The sequence below is a fragment of the Macaca nemestrina genome, chromosome 6, assembly GCF_043159975.1.
Source record: "Macaca nemestrina isolate mMacNem1 chromosome 6, mMacNem.hap1, whole genome shotgun sequence".
Classification (NCBI taxonomy): Eukaryota; Metazoa; Chordata; class Mammalia; order Primates; family Cercopithecidae; genus Macaca; species Macaca nemestrina.
In genome coordinates, this window is record NC_092130.1 from 110,957,108 (window position 1) to 110,977,112 (window position 20,005).

At 39.2% G+C, this 20,005-nt stretch overlaps 1 protein-coding gene across 3 annotated transcripts in view; it reads right to left on the minus strand.

Annotated features, from left to right (window-relative positions):
* The window catches only part of LOC105499472 (ring finger protein 180), a 227,131-nt gene that overhangs the window by 26,024 nt on the left and 181,102 nt on the right, over positions 1–20,005 (minus strand). For all 3 annotated transcript variants that reach the window (XM_011772032.3, XM_011772031.3, XM_071098877.1), the window contains one exon: positions 11,043–11,168. In XM_011772032.3, coding sequence (XP_011770334.2) covers positions 11,043–11,168 — 126 coding nt within the window. The remainder of the gene's footprint in view (positions 1–11,042; positions 11,169–20,005) is intronic.

Sequence of the window (20,005 nt, forward strand, 5' to 3'; positions counted from 1 at the left end):
GACTCCTCTTTGATAACCATAGAGACATGTCAGTCTCTATGGTTATCAAAACTTCTGCTGATTTCTATTCCCCCTCATAAAGTCCTCTGCCCATGGCTAGACTAATCTTCAGACTCAGAAAATACTCCCAGGAAAGCAAAGAGCTGGCAATATTAGCTTTCCTAGGGGGCTTTGACCATACTGGAGTTTTAATTCACCTAGTCTTCAGTTCCATCTCTCTTAAATTTATTTTTAAATATGATTTTTGTAATTTATAATTTCCCCCCAGTTATTGACACTGAGAGTGATGGCTTGCCACCACTTACTATATCCTACTCAGAAGCAGAAATTCCCACTCCAGTTGTTGCCAGAAATAATACACTTGACTTGTATATGCCCCTGCTCTTTCTCAGGGTTCTGTGGTTGTTTTCTCATTGTTGTACTCAGAATCGGGTCACATTCATCCCTCTAATCTGGCCTCCTGATCTGCCATTTCCATCTTTGCAGCTGCTGATCAAATGAGATTTCTACTCTTTTAGTGTTGAAGCAGAAGAGGACAGCCCTGAGCTCCCTTTTGCTACTGTGTCTCAAATGTTGTATAGATGAGATCTGCTATAACTCTTCATAACATTTTTGATCACTTGGGATAAAAGGTATGACACAACATCAAGAATAACCTGCAGCTATTGCACAGACTTGGATTAATTCTGAGGACACCTTTGTACTACTTGCTCACCTCTGTATCCCAGGAGTGAGTATCCACCATCATCCCCAAGAGTACTCTACGCTTCATGATTGTAGAATAGGATAAACCTACACCTACCATGAGGTCTCGCAGAAATGGAGTAGGTTTTCCATCATCTCACTTAAGGCCTACATACTCAATCTTCATATTCTGTACCAGACTGACCACAATTTCCCAGAATGATTCACAATGAGTACATATATTGCCCACGGCTCCAACAAGGTAGTCACACAGTGATCAAACTTTAGAACACCTGAACATTTCTGAAATATTTTAAAAATTAAATGACACCATTTATTGATATCAACAGTCCATTTTGAGTTAAAAGTGATGCTGAGCTCCTTCACTTCCTTTCTGCCCCTTCTAAAAGGTTTAAAAAATCTAGTATCAGTCATCTTCTTATATCTTTGAACACTTTTACTTGGTGTCATTTATTCTGCAGGGTAGTTAGGTAAAGCACTATTTTGGGACACATTATTAAAATTGTGAGCTCTGGGCCAAGGTCAGGACTATGTGGCCACCACCCTTTCACACTAGGAGAATTTATTTACTGTGCTAACTTCAGAAGTTTTGTGGTTACTGGTTGAATTTTTAACGCACAAACATACATGTGTACTTTTATAAATGCAAGTATTTTAAAATGAAGGCATCATATCCCACCAACATCCAATTTCATATAGAACAAGCAAGTTCTATATATGTGAAATAATGAAAAGAACAAAAATTGTGAGTGTATGTGCAAAAGGAAGAGTTGGAGGGAAAGAGGAAGGTAAAGGGAGAGGGAAGGAGGTAAAGGAAGAGGGAGGGAGGAGAGAACGAAACACTGCTCATAATTTTTAAAATAAGTTATGAAGTGGTGATACTTGAACAAAATGTACAATTTGCATTATAAGTGATTTGGGTCATAAACTTAATATAGAAGCAAAAGGCTTCTGAAATTCTAAACTCATAAGTAAACTGTGTAACAAAAATAGAACCTGATTCTGCCAAACTAAAAAGAAGTTCAGAATTTGCAGGCCTTTTCAAAAAATTATCTTGTGAACAAAACTGTTGTGGTTTCAGAGGAAATGTAAAGGTTAATGTACCTTTGTGCTCCAAGGCAGTCCCACGTCTACAGCATATTTTAAATTTTCTCTGACTTACCTCCAACTTTCTGAGAAGGTGGATTTCTGGGTTATATTCACACTCATGCTGTGTGAGCATGTACTGTTTTGTTTTCTATTAGAGATAATCATTCTTTTCCATGTGGAGTTCTTTGATTTATACTGAGCATGTTTAAACTTGCAGCATCAGTCTAACACCTTCAGACAAACTAATGACCAAATAAAATAATTCCCCAGGCTGTCATGAAAAATGGATGGATTGTCATAAATATATATCAGACACCGGCATTTCAGCTGCATGTTTTTCTTACAGTGAGTAAAATTAACACATGGAATTTTTAATTTTTGTTAAAAATTCCTTTGACTTGAGTATGTTTAGAAAATAAATTCAACAATGTAGAACTTTTTGCAAAAATATTTTAGTGAAATCTCTTTGCTACTTTGCTTTGTGTATGTATGTGTACATACATATACATGTAATTATATATATGAATGATTGGTTTCTCAGGGAATAAATTAACATAGCATAGATGGAAACCATATCAGTTGGATACTGTTCAAATAAACTCAGGATTAAATGCCTGGAAATGGCAGGTATTTCAGGGAGAGGATTTACAATTGAAAGAGTCATCAGTGCAACTAGCATCTGATGAGAGATTAAAAAGTGCCAGCTCACATTTATCTAGATTATTTCCATTCCTTTTCGTATTACCCATTTTATATATTAATACATCAAATATGTATTTGTAAGAAGAAAAAAATTTAAAACATGTCTGCTTACTTATTAATTATCTTCATAGGGCAAAAAGGACAAGTATTAGCTAGTTTTATACCTGAGTTCAAGATTTTATACAAGCCTCTTTGGTTGGAAAATCTATAATTGTTTGTCTTTGCAATTTTGTGTGTGTGTGAAAAAAATCCCACTAATTTTGTGGAGCCAAAGGCATTCATGGGAATGTCTATTTTTTTCCCCACAAGATCCCCCTTTCCACCTTACTTCCACCTACCAACCATGAAAAACTAAGCCGAGAAGTAAATTTCTTAGGGAACCTATTAATGTTGTGTAGATGGCGTCTTATATGAAATAGTGTGGTATAACTTGAAATCACAGATGCTAATTTTCCAATATAACCCTGATTTTGTACAATTGTTATTTTTAATCAAGATGATTCAACCAGTATGTGATTGTGTGGTATATTAAAAAAAATTAGAAATAAAGAATAAAAAATTCTACAAGTCATGAAAGGGAAATTTATAGCCTTAAGTAATAATTTAAAGAAAGTAAAAAGGATGCAAATTGACTAAGAAAGTCACCTTAATATGGTATGAAAATAACAAAATAAATCCAAAGACAGTAACAGAAAGGATTTAGTAAAGAACAGAAATGAATGTACAAAAACAAAGATACAATAGTCAATTCTCAAATTTGGTAATTTAAATGGAATAATAAAATTGACAAATACTCAGCAATATCACAGAAAAATATGAGTAATCAGAACTCAAAGAACATAACTAGACATACAAGAGAGATTAAAATATTAAAATATTATAAACAAAGGCCAAGAAATTTGAAACAAAAAAATTATCAGCCAAAAGATATATAAACTGACTTAGGAAGAAATTGACAAAACACAGTATAAAAAAATAAATACAATTTTACTCATAAATAAGTAAAATTCTGAAACAAAATATTAGCAAACCAAATCTAGCAGTGTTCTAATGTCCTAACATTAGAACATCAATTACAATCTATTAATATGATTCAGTGCATTAACAAATGGAGGATGTAAAGCCATATGATCATTTCAAGAAATGCTGAAAAACCATTCACAAAATTAAACTCCATTCAAGAAAAACTACAGGTATTAGAAATTAGGAACAGGTGAGAACATTCTTAAAACCTGATGAAGGGTACCTACCAAAAATACAGAGCAACAATTATACTTATTTGTAAATATTAAAAGCATTACTTTTAAAATCAGGGATGCTATGATCACTTTTTCCATTCAAAATCAAATAGAAGTCCTAGCTCAGAAAGTCTGGCAAGTACAAAGAGAAAAAAGCATATGCATTAAATTGAAAGATATAAAACTGTCCTTATTTAAGATGATATTGTCTTCACTGAAAGCCACAAAAACCTTATAATTAGACTTAAAGTAATTTCATAAGGTTGTTAACTATGATATCAACATACCAATATCAATATATTTCTAGACAACAATAAGAAACCATATAAAAATCTCAGCAAGATTGTATAATATTCAGAAAAGTAAGCTATTATATGAAAAAAGACAGGTGTTGAACACTTTGTAACAAAACATAAGGGGAGGATTCTAGATAAAGACCTAAAAAGTAAAACTACAAAATAAATATTTAAAAACTCTAAGTGAGGCCGGGCATGGTGGCTCATGCCTGTAATCCTAGGACTTTGGGAGGCCGAGGGAGGAGGATTGCTTGAGCTAGGAGTTCAAGACCAGCCTAGGCAACATAGTGAGACCCTGTGTCTACAAAAAAATACGAAATGAGCCAGGCATGGTGGCGTGCTCCTGTAGTTCCAGCTACTTGGGAGTCTGAGGTGGGAGAATTGCTTGAACTGGAAGGTTGAGGCTGCAGTGAGCTGTGATCATAGCACTGCACTCCAGCCTGGGTAACAGGGTAAGACCTTGTCTCAAAAAGAAAAGAAAGTCAAAGTGAAAACCTTTGTCGTCTGGGAATAGGGAAGAACCTAAATAAAAATTTAAGACACAAAGTGAAAAACATTTAATTATATCAAAGTTAAGAATTCCTTACAATGAAAGATACCATGGACAAACACTATGTAGATGATAAAAATGGCAGAAGAAATTTGTAATGTCTAAAGTAGATAAAAGATTAATATCTAGAATATAAAAGAAATTTTATAAAACTAATAAGGGTAGAAACCCCCTTAGTAAAACAAGCAAATTAATTACAAAACAGACATCTGAAAGGCTAAGAAGTATTTAAAATGACATTAAACTATTACCAGATGAATGCAAATTAAAATGAGTTTCTAATTCTCATTTCCTGCCAACATTTTCCATAGTGCTAATTTTTCCCAACCTTACACACTGGTAATGGGTGTCTAGGCTAGTCATTTGGGAGAACTGTTGGCAATATTTAGTCAAGCATACTCATATACTATGACCCAGATATTCTGCTTTGGAGTCTATATACCAAAGAGATATTCACAGTCCACACTAGGATATTCATTAGAGTGTTATTTATTGTGACAGAGAGTTGGAAGTATTCTAGATAGTGAATAGATAAAATATGGCAAATGCACACCTTAGTAGAGCATTAATTAGAAATCACAGATTAGAGGTACACATAGCCACTTGGATGGATCTAAAGGCTAGTGCTAGGTGAAAAAGAAACAACGCAATATATAAAACCATTTTCATAAATTAAAAATATATGCGCAGAAACAATATACATTCTATAAGAACATAAAATGACACACATTAAGTAAACCCAATGTAATGGTTGGCTATGGGATGAGAGTGAAGTAGAAAGAAGGATATGGGGATAAAAAGAAAACAAATGAGTATGTGGAACAGTGATGATGGTATGCCATAAATTAAGTGTGACTGGGACAATTTTTCTGCACCAAAGTTTCAAAAAAGGAGAGAAGAGGACAACATAGCAAGTACATGGGAATAAATCTAGCCAAAAGATGTGCAAGATATTTATAAAAACATTATAAAACTTTACTATAGGACATCAAAGGAGATCTAAACAAATGAAGAGATAAACCATATTGATAGAAGAATTTTTACTCTAATCAATACTCCCCAAATTGATTTATACATTTAATAGGACCCCATTTCCCAAGTAGAACATAGTTTTTCATGCAACTTGACAAGATGATTTAAAAATTTATATGGAAGGGCAAAGGGCCAAAAAATGGCCAAGACACTCTTGCAGCAAAACAAATTGGAAGAGGGGATATCAAAACTTATTAAGTTTTTAGTGACTGAAACAGTATGGTATTGTTATAGGAATAAAAAATTATACCAATGGACTCAAAGACCTCAAAACGGACCCACATGTGGAAATTAAAGTATGACATATTAGTACTGTAAATCAGTGAGGAAATGATACATTATTTTCAACAAATGGTAGTAGAAAAAAAATCCAAAGAAACTGGGTCTCTATAACAAAGAAAGTAAATCAATAAAAAAAAAATCAGCACAAATCGGTTTCAAAGATCTTTGAAACTATTTGAAAAATACATAGGAAAATATCTTTATGACCTTGGGGAAAGAGAAGAAATTCTTAAGCAAGTACACACCAGAAAGATGGTGAAGAAATTGAAGAACTACAATTCATTAAAATATATCAAAGTAAAAAGAACCCACAAACTGGGAGACAATAGCTGCCATTCATATAATTAACAGAAAAAAAGTCACTAGAAAATATTTTAACACTTTCAAACAACAACAACAAAAAATACAACCAACAGAAAATCATAAAAAGGCATTTCACAGATGAAATTTAATGATCAGTACACCTACAAAGCTATGTTCAACCCCCATCAACAATCACAGTAATGGAAATTAAAACCCCAATGAGATATCATTTTATACCTATCAAATTAGTAAAATTTAAAGGACTGAAAATATCAAATGTGGTAGACAAAGCTGGTGATAAATCATCACAACGATTTAGGAAAACGGTTTTGGTTAGTTGATGAAGTTAAAGACATGCTTTTCCTATGACCCAGCCAGTTTCTACCTGGCATTTATTCTAGAGTAACTCTTATGCTCTGGGAGTATCACAAGAGTGTTTATAGCAACACTCTATAATAAAAATTGGACCACTCAATTTTCATCAAAAAGAGAATAGATAAGTTGGGTTGGGGTATTTTCACATAATTGACTACAGTGTAGAAGTAAAAAGAATGTGGCCACACTTACTGAAATGGATGAATTTCATATTGAATGACAAAGCAAAGCAGAATATATACATTGCTACCATTATAAAAGTTAAAAGACAAGCAAAATTAAATAACATGATTAAATGTACATATGTATACTTATACAAAGAAATAATACAAAATTCAGGGGAATCAGGGTAAACAAAATAGAACTACAGAAGGTACTTCAATAATACTGGTAATTGAGGAGTCCAGTTCCTGATTAAAATCCTGTGTGTGATTGTTTTTAGGCCTCAACAGACCATTACAAAGGCTTTATCTGGCAGGATTCATGGGGAAGAGTCAGATTTGTTGTACAACCAGTGCATTACAATCTCTGAAGGGAGCTGCAGTCCAGTTCAGGCTCCCCTGGCTGCATATACACTTTCACATATTTATATTTGTATTCCCAGCACTTCGTTACTAGTTATAGTTACCTGAGGGCTTGGACAGAGTTCCTTCTGTGCCTCTACAAAGGTTTTCTTACGGAGGTTGGAGAGGGGGAAACACTCTTCTCCACTCTGACTCAGTGCCCAGTGCTTTCTCACTCCTAGCCTTTCCTCTTTGCCATGCCTCCTGACCTCAGGGTCTGAAAAACTGCTGGAGCCTTTTGTTTGGGACATTCTCCATAGTGAGTGAATCCTTCCTTCTGCCCTGCTCTATGTGGCCCTGGACCAGTGTGCACTATTGCATGAGAAAACTGAACAGGAGGAGTCAGCATTTCCTCTGGTTTTAGATTCTTGCTTACACTATTGCAGTAAATGATTAAAGGCTTAACTCTTTCATTTTTGGCTTGATACTTTAATCGGCTACTCCAGACACCTAATAACTCAGCTCTTGCCCAGCTCAGCTGAGCTCCTGGTAGAATATATGTATTTCTTATGTTGGGTGGTGTAATAATGCTACTTTGAACCTCCTCCATGAACACACATTTAAAAACTTAAGTTCTTTGGAACTCCTATGGGGAAGACAAGTAAGATGAAATCACAAAGAAGCAACTGCTTAAATTATAGCTTCTGTACTACCTCAGAATACAAGAAGACAAGGGAAAGTGTGGAGTTATCCAGAAGGTACTCCATTCTTTTAAAACTTTGGGTGTAGCGTAGAAGGTAGAATACAACGGACTGTTTTAAAGAACACGCTTAAAATGATAAACTTTCTTTTCTTTGGTATGAATCCTTTAGGACTACTTTTCTTATATTTAATTTCATATTTTGGGGGCTAAATGTGACCTATTTAAAACCTATCTATGGCCGGGAACAGTGGCTCACACCTGTAATCCCAGCACTTTGGGAGGCCAAGGCGGGTGGATCACCTGAGGTCATTCATTATTCAAGACCAGCCTGGCCAACATGACGAAACTCCTTCTCTACTAAAAATACAAAAATTAGCTTGGCATGGTGGCACACGCCTGTAATCCCAGTTACTTGGGAGGCTGAGGCAAGAGAACTGCTTGAACCCAGGAGACAGAGGTTGTAGTGAGCCGAGATCGTGCCACTACACTCCAGCCTGGGCGACAGAGCCAAACTTTGTCTCAAAAAAATAAAATAAGTGAAGAAAAAATAAACAATAAAACCTATCTGTACCAAATCTCTAGATATTAAATTTTTACAGTTACCACTTTATAAAGTAGTATGTCCTTATATAATGTCCTTAAACTTTTATTCATTCAAATCGCTGTGTAAAGTTATATTCTTATGTTACTTTCTTTGAGAGTACCAATTTCATGCACCAATTTTTATTTTGCCACAATCATAGGGGCTCTGCTTCCATCTCATTTTGGTGTAGGTTATTGCTGTACTGATCTTGTTGGTCTTATGCAGAAGTTCTTCCTGTTCCCTAAAGATCACAGTTCCTCATATCTGGACTTTTCTACCAGGTCCCGTAATGTCTTAATTGTTAAATAATGAAAACTGCACAGTAGTTCATGCTCTGATAAACTATGGTTTTATAAAAGATGAAATTATATTTATGTCCATATTGTATGTTCATACAGTAACAAATTCCCAAAGCAGAAAAAGGTATTAGATACTGTATTACCTTTATTCCTTATATTTTTATAGTTAATTTAGTTATAATTTAGAAAGTACTTTCACATTAGCCCATTTATCTTTACTACTATATTAGTTAGGTGGGGAAGAAATAATTATTCCTATTTTACAGATAAAAAAAAAGATCCTATGACACCTCTGAAGTCATGTTGATACTTAGACCTAAAGCCAGAAAGTGGTATTCCTCAACCACTGCACATCTCTAAGACACCCTGCCACCAAGGCTCTGTTACTTTCTATTTGTTCTGAACTTGTGGGACAACTATAAAATATTAAAACTAAATAAACTTAGCTTCTGCTAATGAATGCATTATTAGGAATCTTTATACACAGTACTAATGCCTTTGTTAAATATTGTCACAGGATCCCTAGGGTGACACCTCGCCAGCCAGAAACCTCTGTAGCTGGCGGCATCTTCTGCCTGAGTATTGCTTGTGCCTGCTGGGCTAGTTCTCCCACTTGGTCTGGCAGGCTGTGCTTGGCTCTTACTACCGGCTCAGATCCCACATCTGCCAAGCGCAAGCCAGGTGCAGAATGGCGAGGGGTGTGTGGTTGAGTGAGCGCGAGGTCCAGCCACTCTGCACAGCCAGGCATGCTGGCTGCTGTGGCGGGGCAGGGAGCTCCAGGTGCTGGCTCTGTGTTAGGCTGCGGCTGGATGCGATATACTTCATGTGGCTTCTGCTGTGGGCACCCAAGTCTGGACTAGGGAAACACAGTGGTGCCTGGAAGCCTGGAAACTCCAGGAACTGCAGAACCCCAAGGAGGGTGTCACAGCCCTGGCTCAGGGATTCTCTACCTCTGGGCTCCCCAAAGGGCTGCAGCTGTTCTTGTCTTGTCACCCTCAATGTGGTGAGCAGGGGAGAGGGGTGTGTTTTAGCCCTTATTGTGTTACAGTTCTTTTAGTCCTGCCACTCAGCAGGTCCTGAGTTCTTGTCCCACGTTCAGGAGGAATGAGGTACGCAGACAACTGGAGGGTAAGCAAGGTGGAGAGGAGCTTCACTGAGTGGCAGAACAGATCTCAGGAGACCCACAGTGGGTAGCTCCTATCCGCAGGCAGATTGTCCCGCCGTCTCTACAGCCCTCAGTGGAGAGGAGACTCAGAGTGGGCAGCTCCTAGCCGCAGGCAGGTCATATTGGCAGGTAGGCTGTCTCACTGTCTGCCTGAGTCTGGCTGAGTCCAGGGTTTTATGGGCTAAAGAGGGGAGGAAGTGTGTACTGACTGGTTCATGGGTAGCCATGGGCAGTCCTGGAAAAAGCACCATAAGTTCTCACTCTGGTCCATAGAACTGACAGCCCAGCCCCCAGTCTACAGGTTTGAAGGTGGGGCTTTACCAGGGACCTGTCCCCTTTCTGCCCAGGAGCCTGTCTACCTCCTGCCACCATCAACCTGCCATCCATGGTGCCCACAGTGCCCAAGCTATTCTTGCCAAGAGGTGCCTGCAGGTTGTGCTGAGCTGCCCTCAGCTCCCCTCAGCCTTCCTCCCATGCTTGTCAGTACCCAAAGTTTGGAGTGGGCCAAGGCAGCAGAGGGCTGGCATGTCAGCACTGCCCTGAGAATGTGCACACCTGGCTGGGTTGTGACAATGCCTGGGCTTGGCCTCAACTTTGCTCTGAAATTGGAGTGGGTGCCAGGAGCATGGAGAGGCCCAGCAGCAGGAGTGGGCGTTTCTGAGCCTTCAGGGGCAAGGGGGCTTCCACAGTCCCCAAGAGTACAGGGATGTCCAGGTCCGCAGCCATGGCTGGGTGGCTGCAACTTTGCCTGGGTGGGCAGGGCTCCCACCCCGTCAACTTGGAAGCGGGCAGGGCTCCCGCCTGTTCGTGGCTCCCACCTGCTCTGTGGAGTGTGCAGCCCTGGCTACGCCTCCCCGACTGCAGCTGGCTTCATAGTAGCAGCCGCTCCAGATGGGCCGCAGCTGCCATAAATATGACTTTTGTCAAATCTGATACTTTTGAGACATATTTTCATTATCTATGTACTAAACAGTGAAAGCATGGCAAAGTCTATTTAGTCATGAGTCTTCGAATTTGCTTTTATTGTATAGTCTTCATTTTCTTCCTTTGTACATCTGTAGTTTTCAGCAAGGAGATACTTAGCAAAATCCTTATTTAAAATTGATTAATACAGAAATATATTTCCTCTAATATTTCTGAGACAGGAGGAAGTTACTTTTAAGAAGAGACCTTAGACAAAATTACCAGACATTTCTTTTGGCATTAGATTTCCTTACCTCCAAAAAGATGAAATGCTTTTCTGCAGCTTGGTAGGGGCCATTTTGCAGAGTTGGATTTCTGAAAGCTTTGTTTTATTTTCAAATATTCTTTAGTAAAGAATGTTTTTGTGGCATTGTTCAATTCTAGAATAAAGCAGAAGAAAATAGGATTTTGAAACCAATTTGAGTAAAATGGCAAGAAAATGACAAGTGAATACTGTAGTATTTTGATACTATTTGATACAATTCAGACCTCTTTAAGTCAGTGAAGACAAAAGTAGATTCAACTTTTTTTTTTTTACTCAAGCAAATACAATTTCCCCAAGTTCACATTTGGTGCAACTCTGACATGCCTACACATAGAACATAAATCTACTGAGTAGCTCCTATGTCAAGTACTATGGAGTATATAATGGTAAATAAGACATCGTCCCTGACCTTAAAACAACTGTAGTCTAAAACAGTGGTCCCCAACCCCTGGGCCACAAATGGGTAGCAGTCCATGGCCTGTTAGGAACTGGGCCACACAGCAGGAGGTGAGCCATGGGCAAGTAAGCATTGCTGCCTGAGCTCTGCCTTCTGTCAGATGAGTGGCAGCATTAGATTCTCATAGGAAGTGAACCCTATTGTGAACTGCACATGCAAGGAATATAGATTGCACTCCTTATAAGAATCTAACGAATGCGCCTGTAATCCCAGCACTTTGGGAGGCTGAGGCAGGTAGATCACTTGAGGTCAGGAGTTCAAGACCAGCCTGGCCAACATGGTGGAACCCCATCTCTACTAAAAATACAAAAATTAGATGGGTGTGGTGGCAGGCACCTGTAGTCCCAGCTACTTGGAAGGCTGAGGCAGGAGAATTGCTTGAACCTGGGAAGTGGAGGTTGCAGTGAGCTGAGCTGAGATGGCACCATTGCACTCCAGCCTGGGTGAAGAAGTGAGACTATGTCTCAAAAGAAAAAAAAAAAAATCTAACGAATGCACAATAATCTGAGGTGGAAAAGTTTCATCCTGAAACCATTCCCCGCTCAATCCTTGGAAAAGCTGTCTTCCACAAAACGGGTCCCTTATGCCAAAAAGGTTATGGACTGGTGGTCTAAAAGAAATACACAGGTAGACAAAAAAGGGGAATAACGTGTTATGAGTGTAGCAATAGAATAGCTAGAGTGTAATCTGGGCTCAGGAGTGACAGTGAAAAGGAAAAACACTTATAGAACTTTAAACTTCATAATCTATTTCAATCTATATGTGATGGGTTGACCACCTGAGTCTATCGCTATATATTTGAGGTAATTTTAAAAACGTGAAAATAACCATTCAGAAGCTTACTAATGAGTTAAAAAGGAAATAGTCATTTGAAGTACACACAGACCAACTGGAGAACACATATGATGGTATTCACTTTAAATGGTAGAAACTCTTTATATCTGAGCCATAGAAAGCAAGGCATGATCTGAGTTGGAACGTTTAATGGAGAACAACCTCTTTGGCTGGTGCAGAGCTAGTTACTAACCTGAGAAGTAAACTAGGTTTTCCGTCAACCATCCCCTCTTACTTTCATCCCGCAATGATCACCTGTAGCATTTCCTCAGTTTCCATCCTACTTCACTGCCTTGAGCTTTGGCTCAAGTGATTTGAATTAAATTTTCTCAGTTTTTCTTAATCACTGCCTTGGGTTGATTTTTACCTAAGAAATTTAAAGGGAAAACTGATTCACAAAGTTTACAATTAACAACAAAAGGGAAAATGTGAAAAATACACTACTCTAGGCAACTGAAGTTATCTATTAACCCTGCAACTCTAACTCCCTTCCCAATCGCACACCCACGAACCAGCATACAAGTTAGAGAAAAGGTATTTTCATGCTCATCATGTATGCTAGAGGTTGATATGACTGTAGTGCATTTAAAAATCCTTCATATGTTTAAGAGTTAAATCATTTCAAGTTAGATATTCTCTCAACGGTTTCTGCAGCAATGCATAGCTGTTTTATTAAAGTCCACTTTTCCCACTGCCCATTTACAGCCCTTAGGTGTAAGATGCTTATGGCACTATCACTTGGTTAAAGGGGCTTGTCAGTGTCATTCATATTGATGAAGAAAATGAGAGAAGTTATCAAATAACATTCATTTACAGTAATATGGTCTTTTTCTAAGGGCTTAACAACAAGGATTCAGAGTATTTTCTGAGAGGTTAAAAATCCCCCCAAATAAGTGGTATTGTATTAACTCTTGGGAAAATTGACTCACAACTTTCTAAATGCCCTTGGAAATGAGACCCATGTGGTGTGTCATATGGCAGATAATGCAAACGAAGGTGAAGAGTCTGCAACTTAGGGATTTTTTTTTTAAATTTATTTATTATTATACTTTAAGTTGTAGGGTACATGTGCATAACGTGCAGGTTTGTTACATATGTATACTTGTGCCATGTTGCTGTGCTGTACCCATCAACTCATCATTTACATCAGGTATAACTCCCAATGCAATCCCTCCCCCCTCCCCCCTCCCCATGGTAGGCCCCTGTGTGTGATGTTCCCCTTCCCGAGTCCAAGTGATCTTATTGTTCAGTTCCCACCTATGAGTGAGAACATGCGGTGTTTGGTTTTCTGTTCTTGTGATAGTTTGCTAAGAATGATGGTTTCCAGCTGCATCCATGTCCCTACAAAGGACACAAACTCATCCTTTTTGATGGCTGCATAGTATTCCATGGTGTATATGTGCCACATTTTCTTAATCCAGTCTGTCACTGATGGATATTTGGGTTGATTCCAAGTCTTTGCTATTGTGAATAGTGCTGCAATAAACATACGTGTGCATGTGTCTTTATAGCAGCATAATTTATAATCCTTTGGGTATATACCCAGTAATGGGATGGCTGGGTCATATGGTACATCTAGTTCTAGATCCTTGAGGAATCGCCATACTGTTTTCCATAATGGTTGAACTAGTTTACAATCCCACCAACAGTGTAAAAGTGTTCCTATTTCTCCACATCCTCTCCAGCACCTGTTTCCTGACTTTTTAATGATCGCCATTCTAACTGGTGTGAGATGGTATCTCATTGTGGTTTTGATTTTCATTTCTCTGATGGCCAGTGATGATGAGCATTTTTTCATGTGTCTGTTGGCTGTATGAATGTCTTCTTTTGAGAAATGTCTGTTCATATCCTTTGCCCACTTTTTGATGGGGTTGTTTGTTTTTTTCTTGTAAATTTGTTTGAGTTCTTTGTAGGTTCTGGATATTAGCCCTTTGTCAGATGAGTAGATTGCAAAAATTTTCTCCCATTCTGTAGGTTGCCTGTTCACTCTGATGGTAGTTTCTTTTGCTGTGCAGAAGCTCTTTAATTTAATGAGATCCCATTTGTCAATTTTGGCTTTTGCTGCCGTTGCTTTTGGTGTTTTAGACATGAAGTCTTTGCCCATGCCTATGTCCTGAATGGTACTACCTAGGTTTTCCTCTAGGGTTTTTATGGTATTAGGTCTAACATTTAAGTCTCTAATCCATCTTGAATTAATTTTCATATAAGGAGTAAGGAAAGGATCCAGTTTCAGCTTTCTACTTATGGCTAGCCAATTTTCAAAGCACCATTTATTAAATAGGGAATCCTTTCCCCATTTCTTGTTTCTCTCAGGTTTGTCAAAGATCAGATGGCTGTAGATGTGTGGTATTATTTCTGAGGACTCTGTTCTGTTCCATTGGTCTATATCTCTGTTTTGCTACCAGTACCATGCTGTTTTGGTTACTGTAGCCTTGTAGTATAGTTTGAAGTCAGGTAGCGTGATGCCTCCAGCTTTGTTCTTTTGACTTAGGATTGTCTTGGAGATGCAGGCTCTTTTTTGGTTCCATATGAACTTTAAAGCAGTTTTTTCCAATTCTGTGATGAAACTCATTGGTAGCTTGATGGGGATGGCATTGAATCTATAAATTACCTTGGGCAGTATGGCCATTTTCACGATATTGATTCTTCCTATCCATGAGCATGGTATGTTCTTCCATTTGTTTGTGTCCTCTTTTATTTCACTGAGCAGTGGTTTGTAGTTCTCCTTGAAGAGGTCCTTGACATCCCTTGTAAGTTGGATTCCTAGGTATTTTATTCTCTTTGAAGCAATTGTGAATGGAAGTTCATTCCTGATTTGGCTCTCTGTTTGTCTGTTACTGGTGTATAAGAATGCTTGTGATTTTTGCACATTAATTTTGTATCCTGAGACTTTGCTGAAGTTGCTTATCAGCTTAAGGAGATTTTGGGCTGAGAAAATGGGGTTTTCTAAATATACAATCATGTCATCTGCAAACAGGGACAGTTGGACTTCTTCTTTTCCTAACTGAATACCCTTGATTTCTTTCTCTTGCCTAATTGCCCTAGCCAGAACTTCCAACACTATGTTGAATAGGAGTGGTGAGAGAGGGCATCCCTGTCTTGTGCCAGTTTTCAAAGGGAATTTTTCCAGTTTTTGCCCATTCAGTATGATATTGGCTGTGGGTTTGTCATAAATAGCTCTTATTATTTTGAGGTACGTTCCATCAATACCGAATTTATTGAGCGTTTTTAGCATGAAGGGCTGTTGAATTTTGTCAAAAGCCTTTTCTGCATCTATTGAGATAATCATGTGGTTCTTGTCTTTGGTTCTGTTTATATGCTGGATTATGTTTATTGATTTGCGAATGTTGAACCAGCCTTGCATCCCAGGGATGAAGCCCACTTGATCATGGTGGATAAGCTTTTTGATGTGTTGCTGAATCCGGTTTGCCAGTATTTTATTGAGGATTTTTGCATCGATGTTCATCAGGGATATTGGTCTAAAATTCTCTTTTTTTTGTTGTGTCTCTGCCAGGCTTTGGTATCAGGATGATGTTGGCCTCATAAAATGAGTTAGGGAGGATTCCCTCTTTTTCTATTGATTGGAATAGTTTCAGAAGGAATGGTACCAACTCCTCCTTGTACCTCTGGTAGAATTCAGCTGTGAATCCATCTGGTCCTGGACTTTTTTTGGTTGGTAGGCTATTAATTATTGCCTCAATTTCAGAGCCTGCTATTGGTCTATTCAGGGATTCAACTTCTTCCTGGTTTAGTCTTGGAAGAGTGTAAGTGTCCAGGAAATTATCCATTTCTTCTAGATTTTCCAGTTTATTTGCGTAGAGGTGTTTATAGTATTCTCTGATGGTAGTTTGTATTTCTGTGGGGTCGGTGGTGATATCCCCTTTATCATTTTTAATTGTGTCGATTTGATTCTTCTCTCTTTTCTTCTTTATTAGTCTTGCTAGTGGTCTGTCAATTTTGTTGATCTTTTCAAAAAACCAACTCCTGGATTCATTGATTTTTTGGAGAGTTTTTGTGTCTCTATCTCCTTCAGTGCTGCTCTGATCTTAGTTATTTCTAGCCTTCTGCTAGCTTTCGAATGTGTTTGCTCTTGCTTTTCTAGTTCTTTTAATTGTGATGTTAGAGTGTCAATTTTAGATCTTTCCTGCTTTCTCTTGTGGGCATTTAGTGCTATAAATTTCCCTCTACACACTGCTTTAAATGTGTCCCAGAGATTCTGGTATGTTGTATCTTTGTTCTCATAGGTTTCAAAGAACATCTTTATTTCTGCCTTCATTTCGTTATGTACCCAGTAGTCATTCAGGAGCAGGTTGTTCAGTTTCCATGTAGTTGAGTGGTTTTGATTGAGTTTCTTAGTCCTGAGTTCTAGTTTGATTGCACTGTGGTCTGAGAGACAGTTTGTTATAATTTCTGTTCTTGTACATTTGCTGAGGAGTGCTTTACTTCCAATTACATGGTCAATTTTGGAGTAAGTACGATGTGGTGCTGAGAAGAATGTATATTCTGTTGATTTGGGGTGGAGAGTTCTATAGATGTCTATTAGGTCTGCTTGCTGCAGAGATGAGTTCAATTCCTGGATATCCTTGTTAACTTTCTGTCTCGTTGATCTGTCTAATGTTGACAGTGGAGTGTTGAAGTCTCCCATTATTATTTTATGGGAGTCTAAGTCTCTTTGTAAGTCTCTAAGGACTTGCTTTATGAATCTGGGTGCTCCTGTATTGGGTGCATATATATTTAGGATAGTTAGCTCTTCCTGTTGAATTGATCCCTTTACCATTATGTAATGGCCTTCTTTGTCTCTTTTGATCTTTGATGGTTTAAAGTCTGTTTTATCAGAGACTAGTATTGCAACCCCCGCTTTTTTTTGTTCTCCATTTGCTTGGTAAATCTTCCTCCATCCCTTTATTTTGAGCCTATGTATGTCTCTGCGTGTGAGATGGGTCTCCTGAATACAGCAGACTGATGGGTCTTGACTCTTGATCCAGTTTGCCAGTCTGTGTCTTTTAATTGGAGCATTTAGTCCATTTACATTTAAGGTTAAGATTGTTATGTGTGAACTTGATCCTGCCATTATGATATTAACTGGTTATTTTGCTCGTTAGTTGATGCAGTTTCTTCCTAGCCTCGATGGTCTTTACATTTTGGCATGTTTTTGCAATGGCTGGTACCGGTTGTTCCTTTCCATGTTTAGTGCTTCCTTCAGGGTCTCTTGTAAGGCAGGCCTAGTGGTGACAAAATCTCTAAGCATTTGCTTATCTGTAAAGGATTTTATTTCTCCTTCACTTATGAAACTTAGTTTGGCTGGATATGAAATTCTGGGTTGAAAATTCTTTTCTTTAAGAATGTTGAATATTGGCCCCCCACTCTCTTCTAGTTTGGAGAGTTTCTGCCGAGAGATCTGCTGTTAGTCTGATGGGCTTCCCTTTGTGGGTAACCCGACCTTTCTCTCTGGCTGCCCTTAAGATTTTTTCCTTCATTTCAACTTTGGTGAATCTGGCAATTATGTGTCTTGGAGTTGCTCTTCTCGAGGAGTATCTTTGTGGCGTTCTCTGTATTTCCTGGATTTGAATGTTGGCCTGGCCTACTAGGTTGGGGAAGTTCTCCTGGATGATATCCTGAAGAGTGTTTTCCAACTTGGTTCCATTTTCCCCCTCACTTTCAGGCACCCCAATCAGACGTAGATTTGGTCTTTTTACATAATCCCATACTTCTTGCAGGCTTTGTTCATTTCTTTTTCTTCTTTTTTCTTTTGGTTTCTCTTCTCGCTTCATTTCATTCATTTGATCCTCAATCACAGATACTCTTTCTTCCAGTTGATCGAGTCGGTTACTGAAGCTTGTGCATTTGTCACGTATTTCTCGTGTCATGGTTTTCATCTCTTTCATTTCGTTTATGACCTTCTCTGCATTAATTACTCTAGCCATCAATTCTTCCACTTTTTTTTCAAGATTTTTAGTTTCTTTGCGCTGGGTACGTAATTCCTCCTTTAGCTCTGAGAAATTTGATGGACTGAAGCCTTCTTCTCTCATCTCGTCAAAGTCATTCTCCGTCCAGCTTTGATCCGTTGCTGGCGATGAGCTGCGCTCCTTTGCTGGGGGAGATGTGCTCTTATTTTTTGAATTTCCAGCTTTTCTGCCCGCTTTTTCCCCATCTTTGTGGTTTTATCTGCCTCTGGTCTTTGATGATGGTGATGTACTGATGGGGTTTTGGTGTAGGTGTCCTTCCTGTTTGATAGTTTTCCTTCTAACAGTCAGGACCCTCAGCTGTAGGTCTGTTGGAGATTGCTTGAGGTCTACTCCAGACCCTGTTTGCCTGGGTATCAGCAGCAGAGGCTGCAGAAGATAGAATATTTCTGAACAGCGAGTGTACCTGTCTGATTCTTGCTTTGGAAGCTTCCTCTCAGGGGTGTACTCCACCCTGTGAGGTGTGGGGTGTCAGACTGCCCCTAGTGGGGGATGTCTCCCAGTTAGGCTACTCAGGGGTCAGGGACCCACTTGAGCAGGGAGTCTGTCCCTTCTCAGATCTCAACCTCCGTGTTGGGAGATCCACTGCTCTCTTCAAAGCTGTCAGACAGAGTCGTTTGCGTCTGCAGATGTTTCGGCTGTGTTTGTTATTGCCCTGTCCCCAGAGGTGGAGTCTACAGAGACAGGCAGGTTTCCTTGAGCTGCTGTGAGCTCCACCCAGTTCGAGCTTCCCAGCAGCTTTGTTTACCTACTTAAGCCTCAGCAATGGCGGGCGCCCCTCCCCCAGCCTCGCTGCTGCCTTGCAGGTAGATCACAGACTGCTGTGCTAGCAATGAGGGAGGCTCCGTGGGTGTGGGACCCTCCCGGCCAGGTGTGGGATATGATCTCCTGGTGTGCCTGTTTGCTTAAAGCGCAGTATTGGGGTGGGAGTTACCCGATTTTCCAGGTGTTGTGTGTCTCAGTTCCCCTGGCTAGGAAAAGGGATTCCCTTCCCCCTTGCGCTTCCCAGGTGAGGCAATGCCTCGCCCTGCTTCAGCTCTCGCTGGTCGGGCTGCAGCAGCTGACCAGCACCGATCGTCCGACACTCCCCAGTGAGATGAACCCAGTACCTCAGTTGAAAATGCAGAAATCACCGGTCTTCTGTGTCGCTCGTGCTGGGAGTTGGAGACTGGAGCTGTTCCTATTCGGCCATCTTGCTCCGCCTACTTAGGGATTCTTATTATTCCTTCCCTTCCCTTCCTTTTTCTCTCCCTCTTCCTCCTCCTTCCGGAAAATTGGTAGCCATGTTCTAAAATGTTGAGCAATAACTGGAGAATCCCATTGCATTACCCTCTCTTAATACTGAGAACTTATTTGGAAATGTAATTGAATTCTAGTACAGCAGATCAAAAGGACATTGTAAAAGTCATCTAATACCTGCAGTTTTGATAACTGGCCACAAACTTTCTAGGGGGTAGATGAGAGAAGTGAAAGTAATAATGATGTCCATGACATTTTGTTTCCTGTCTTCAAGGAACTTCACAATGTACTTTTAAGCTACTTAAACTCGTATATTAAAGCACTGAAGCAGGCAAGGGTTAGAAATATTTTTATAACACCTATTAGAGAAGCTGCTATATTGAAATTTGCAAGATGAGATGGGAATCGTACCTGCAACATACCGTTGAACATATACACCTGCATGTGCTTACTATAACC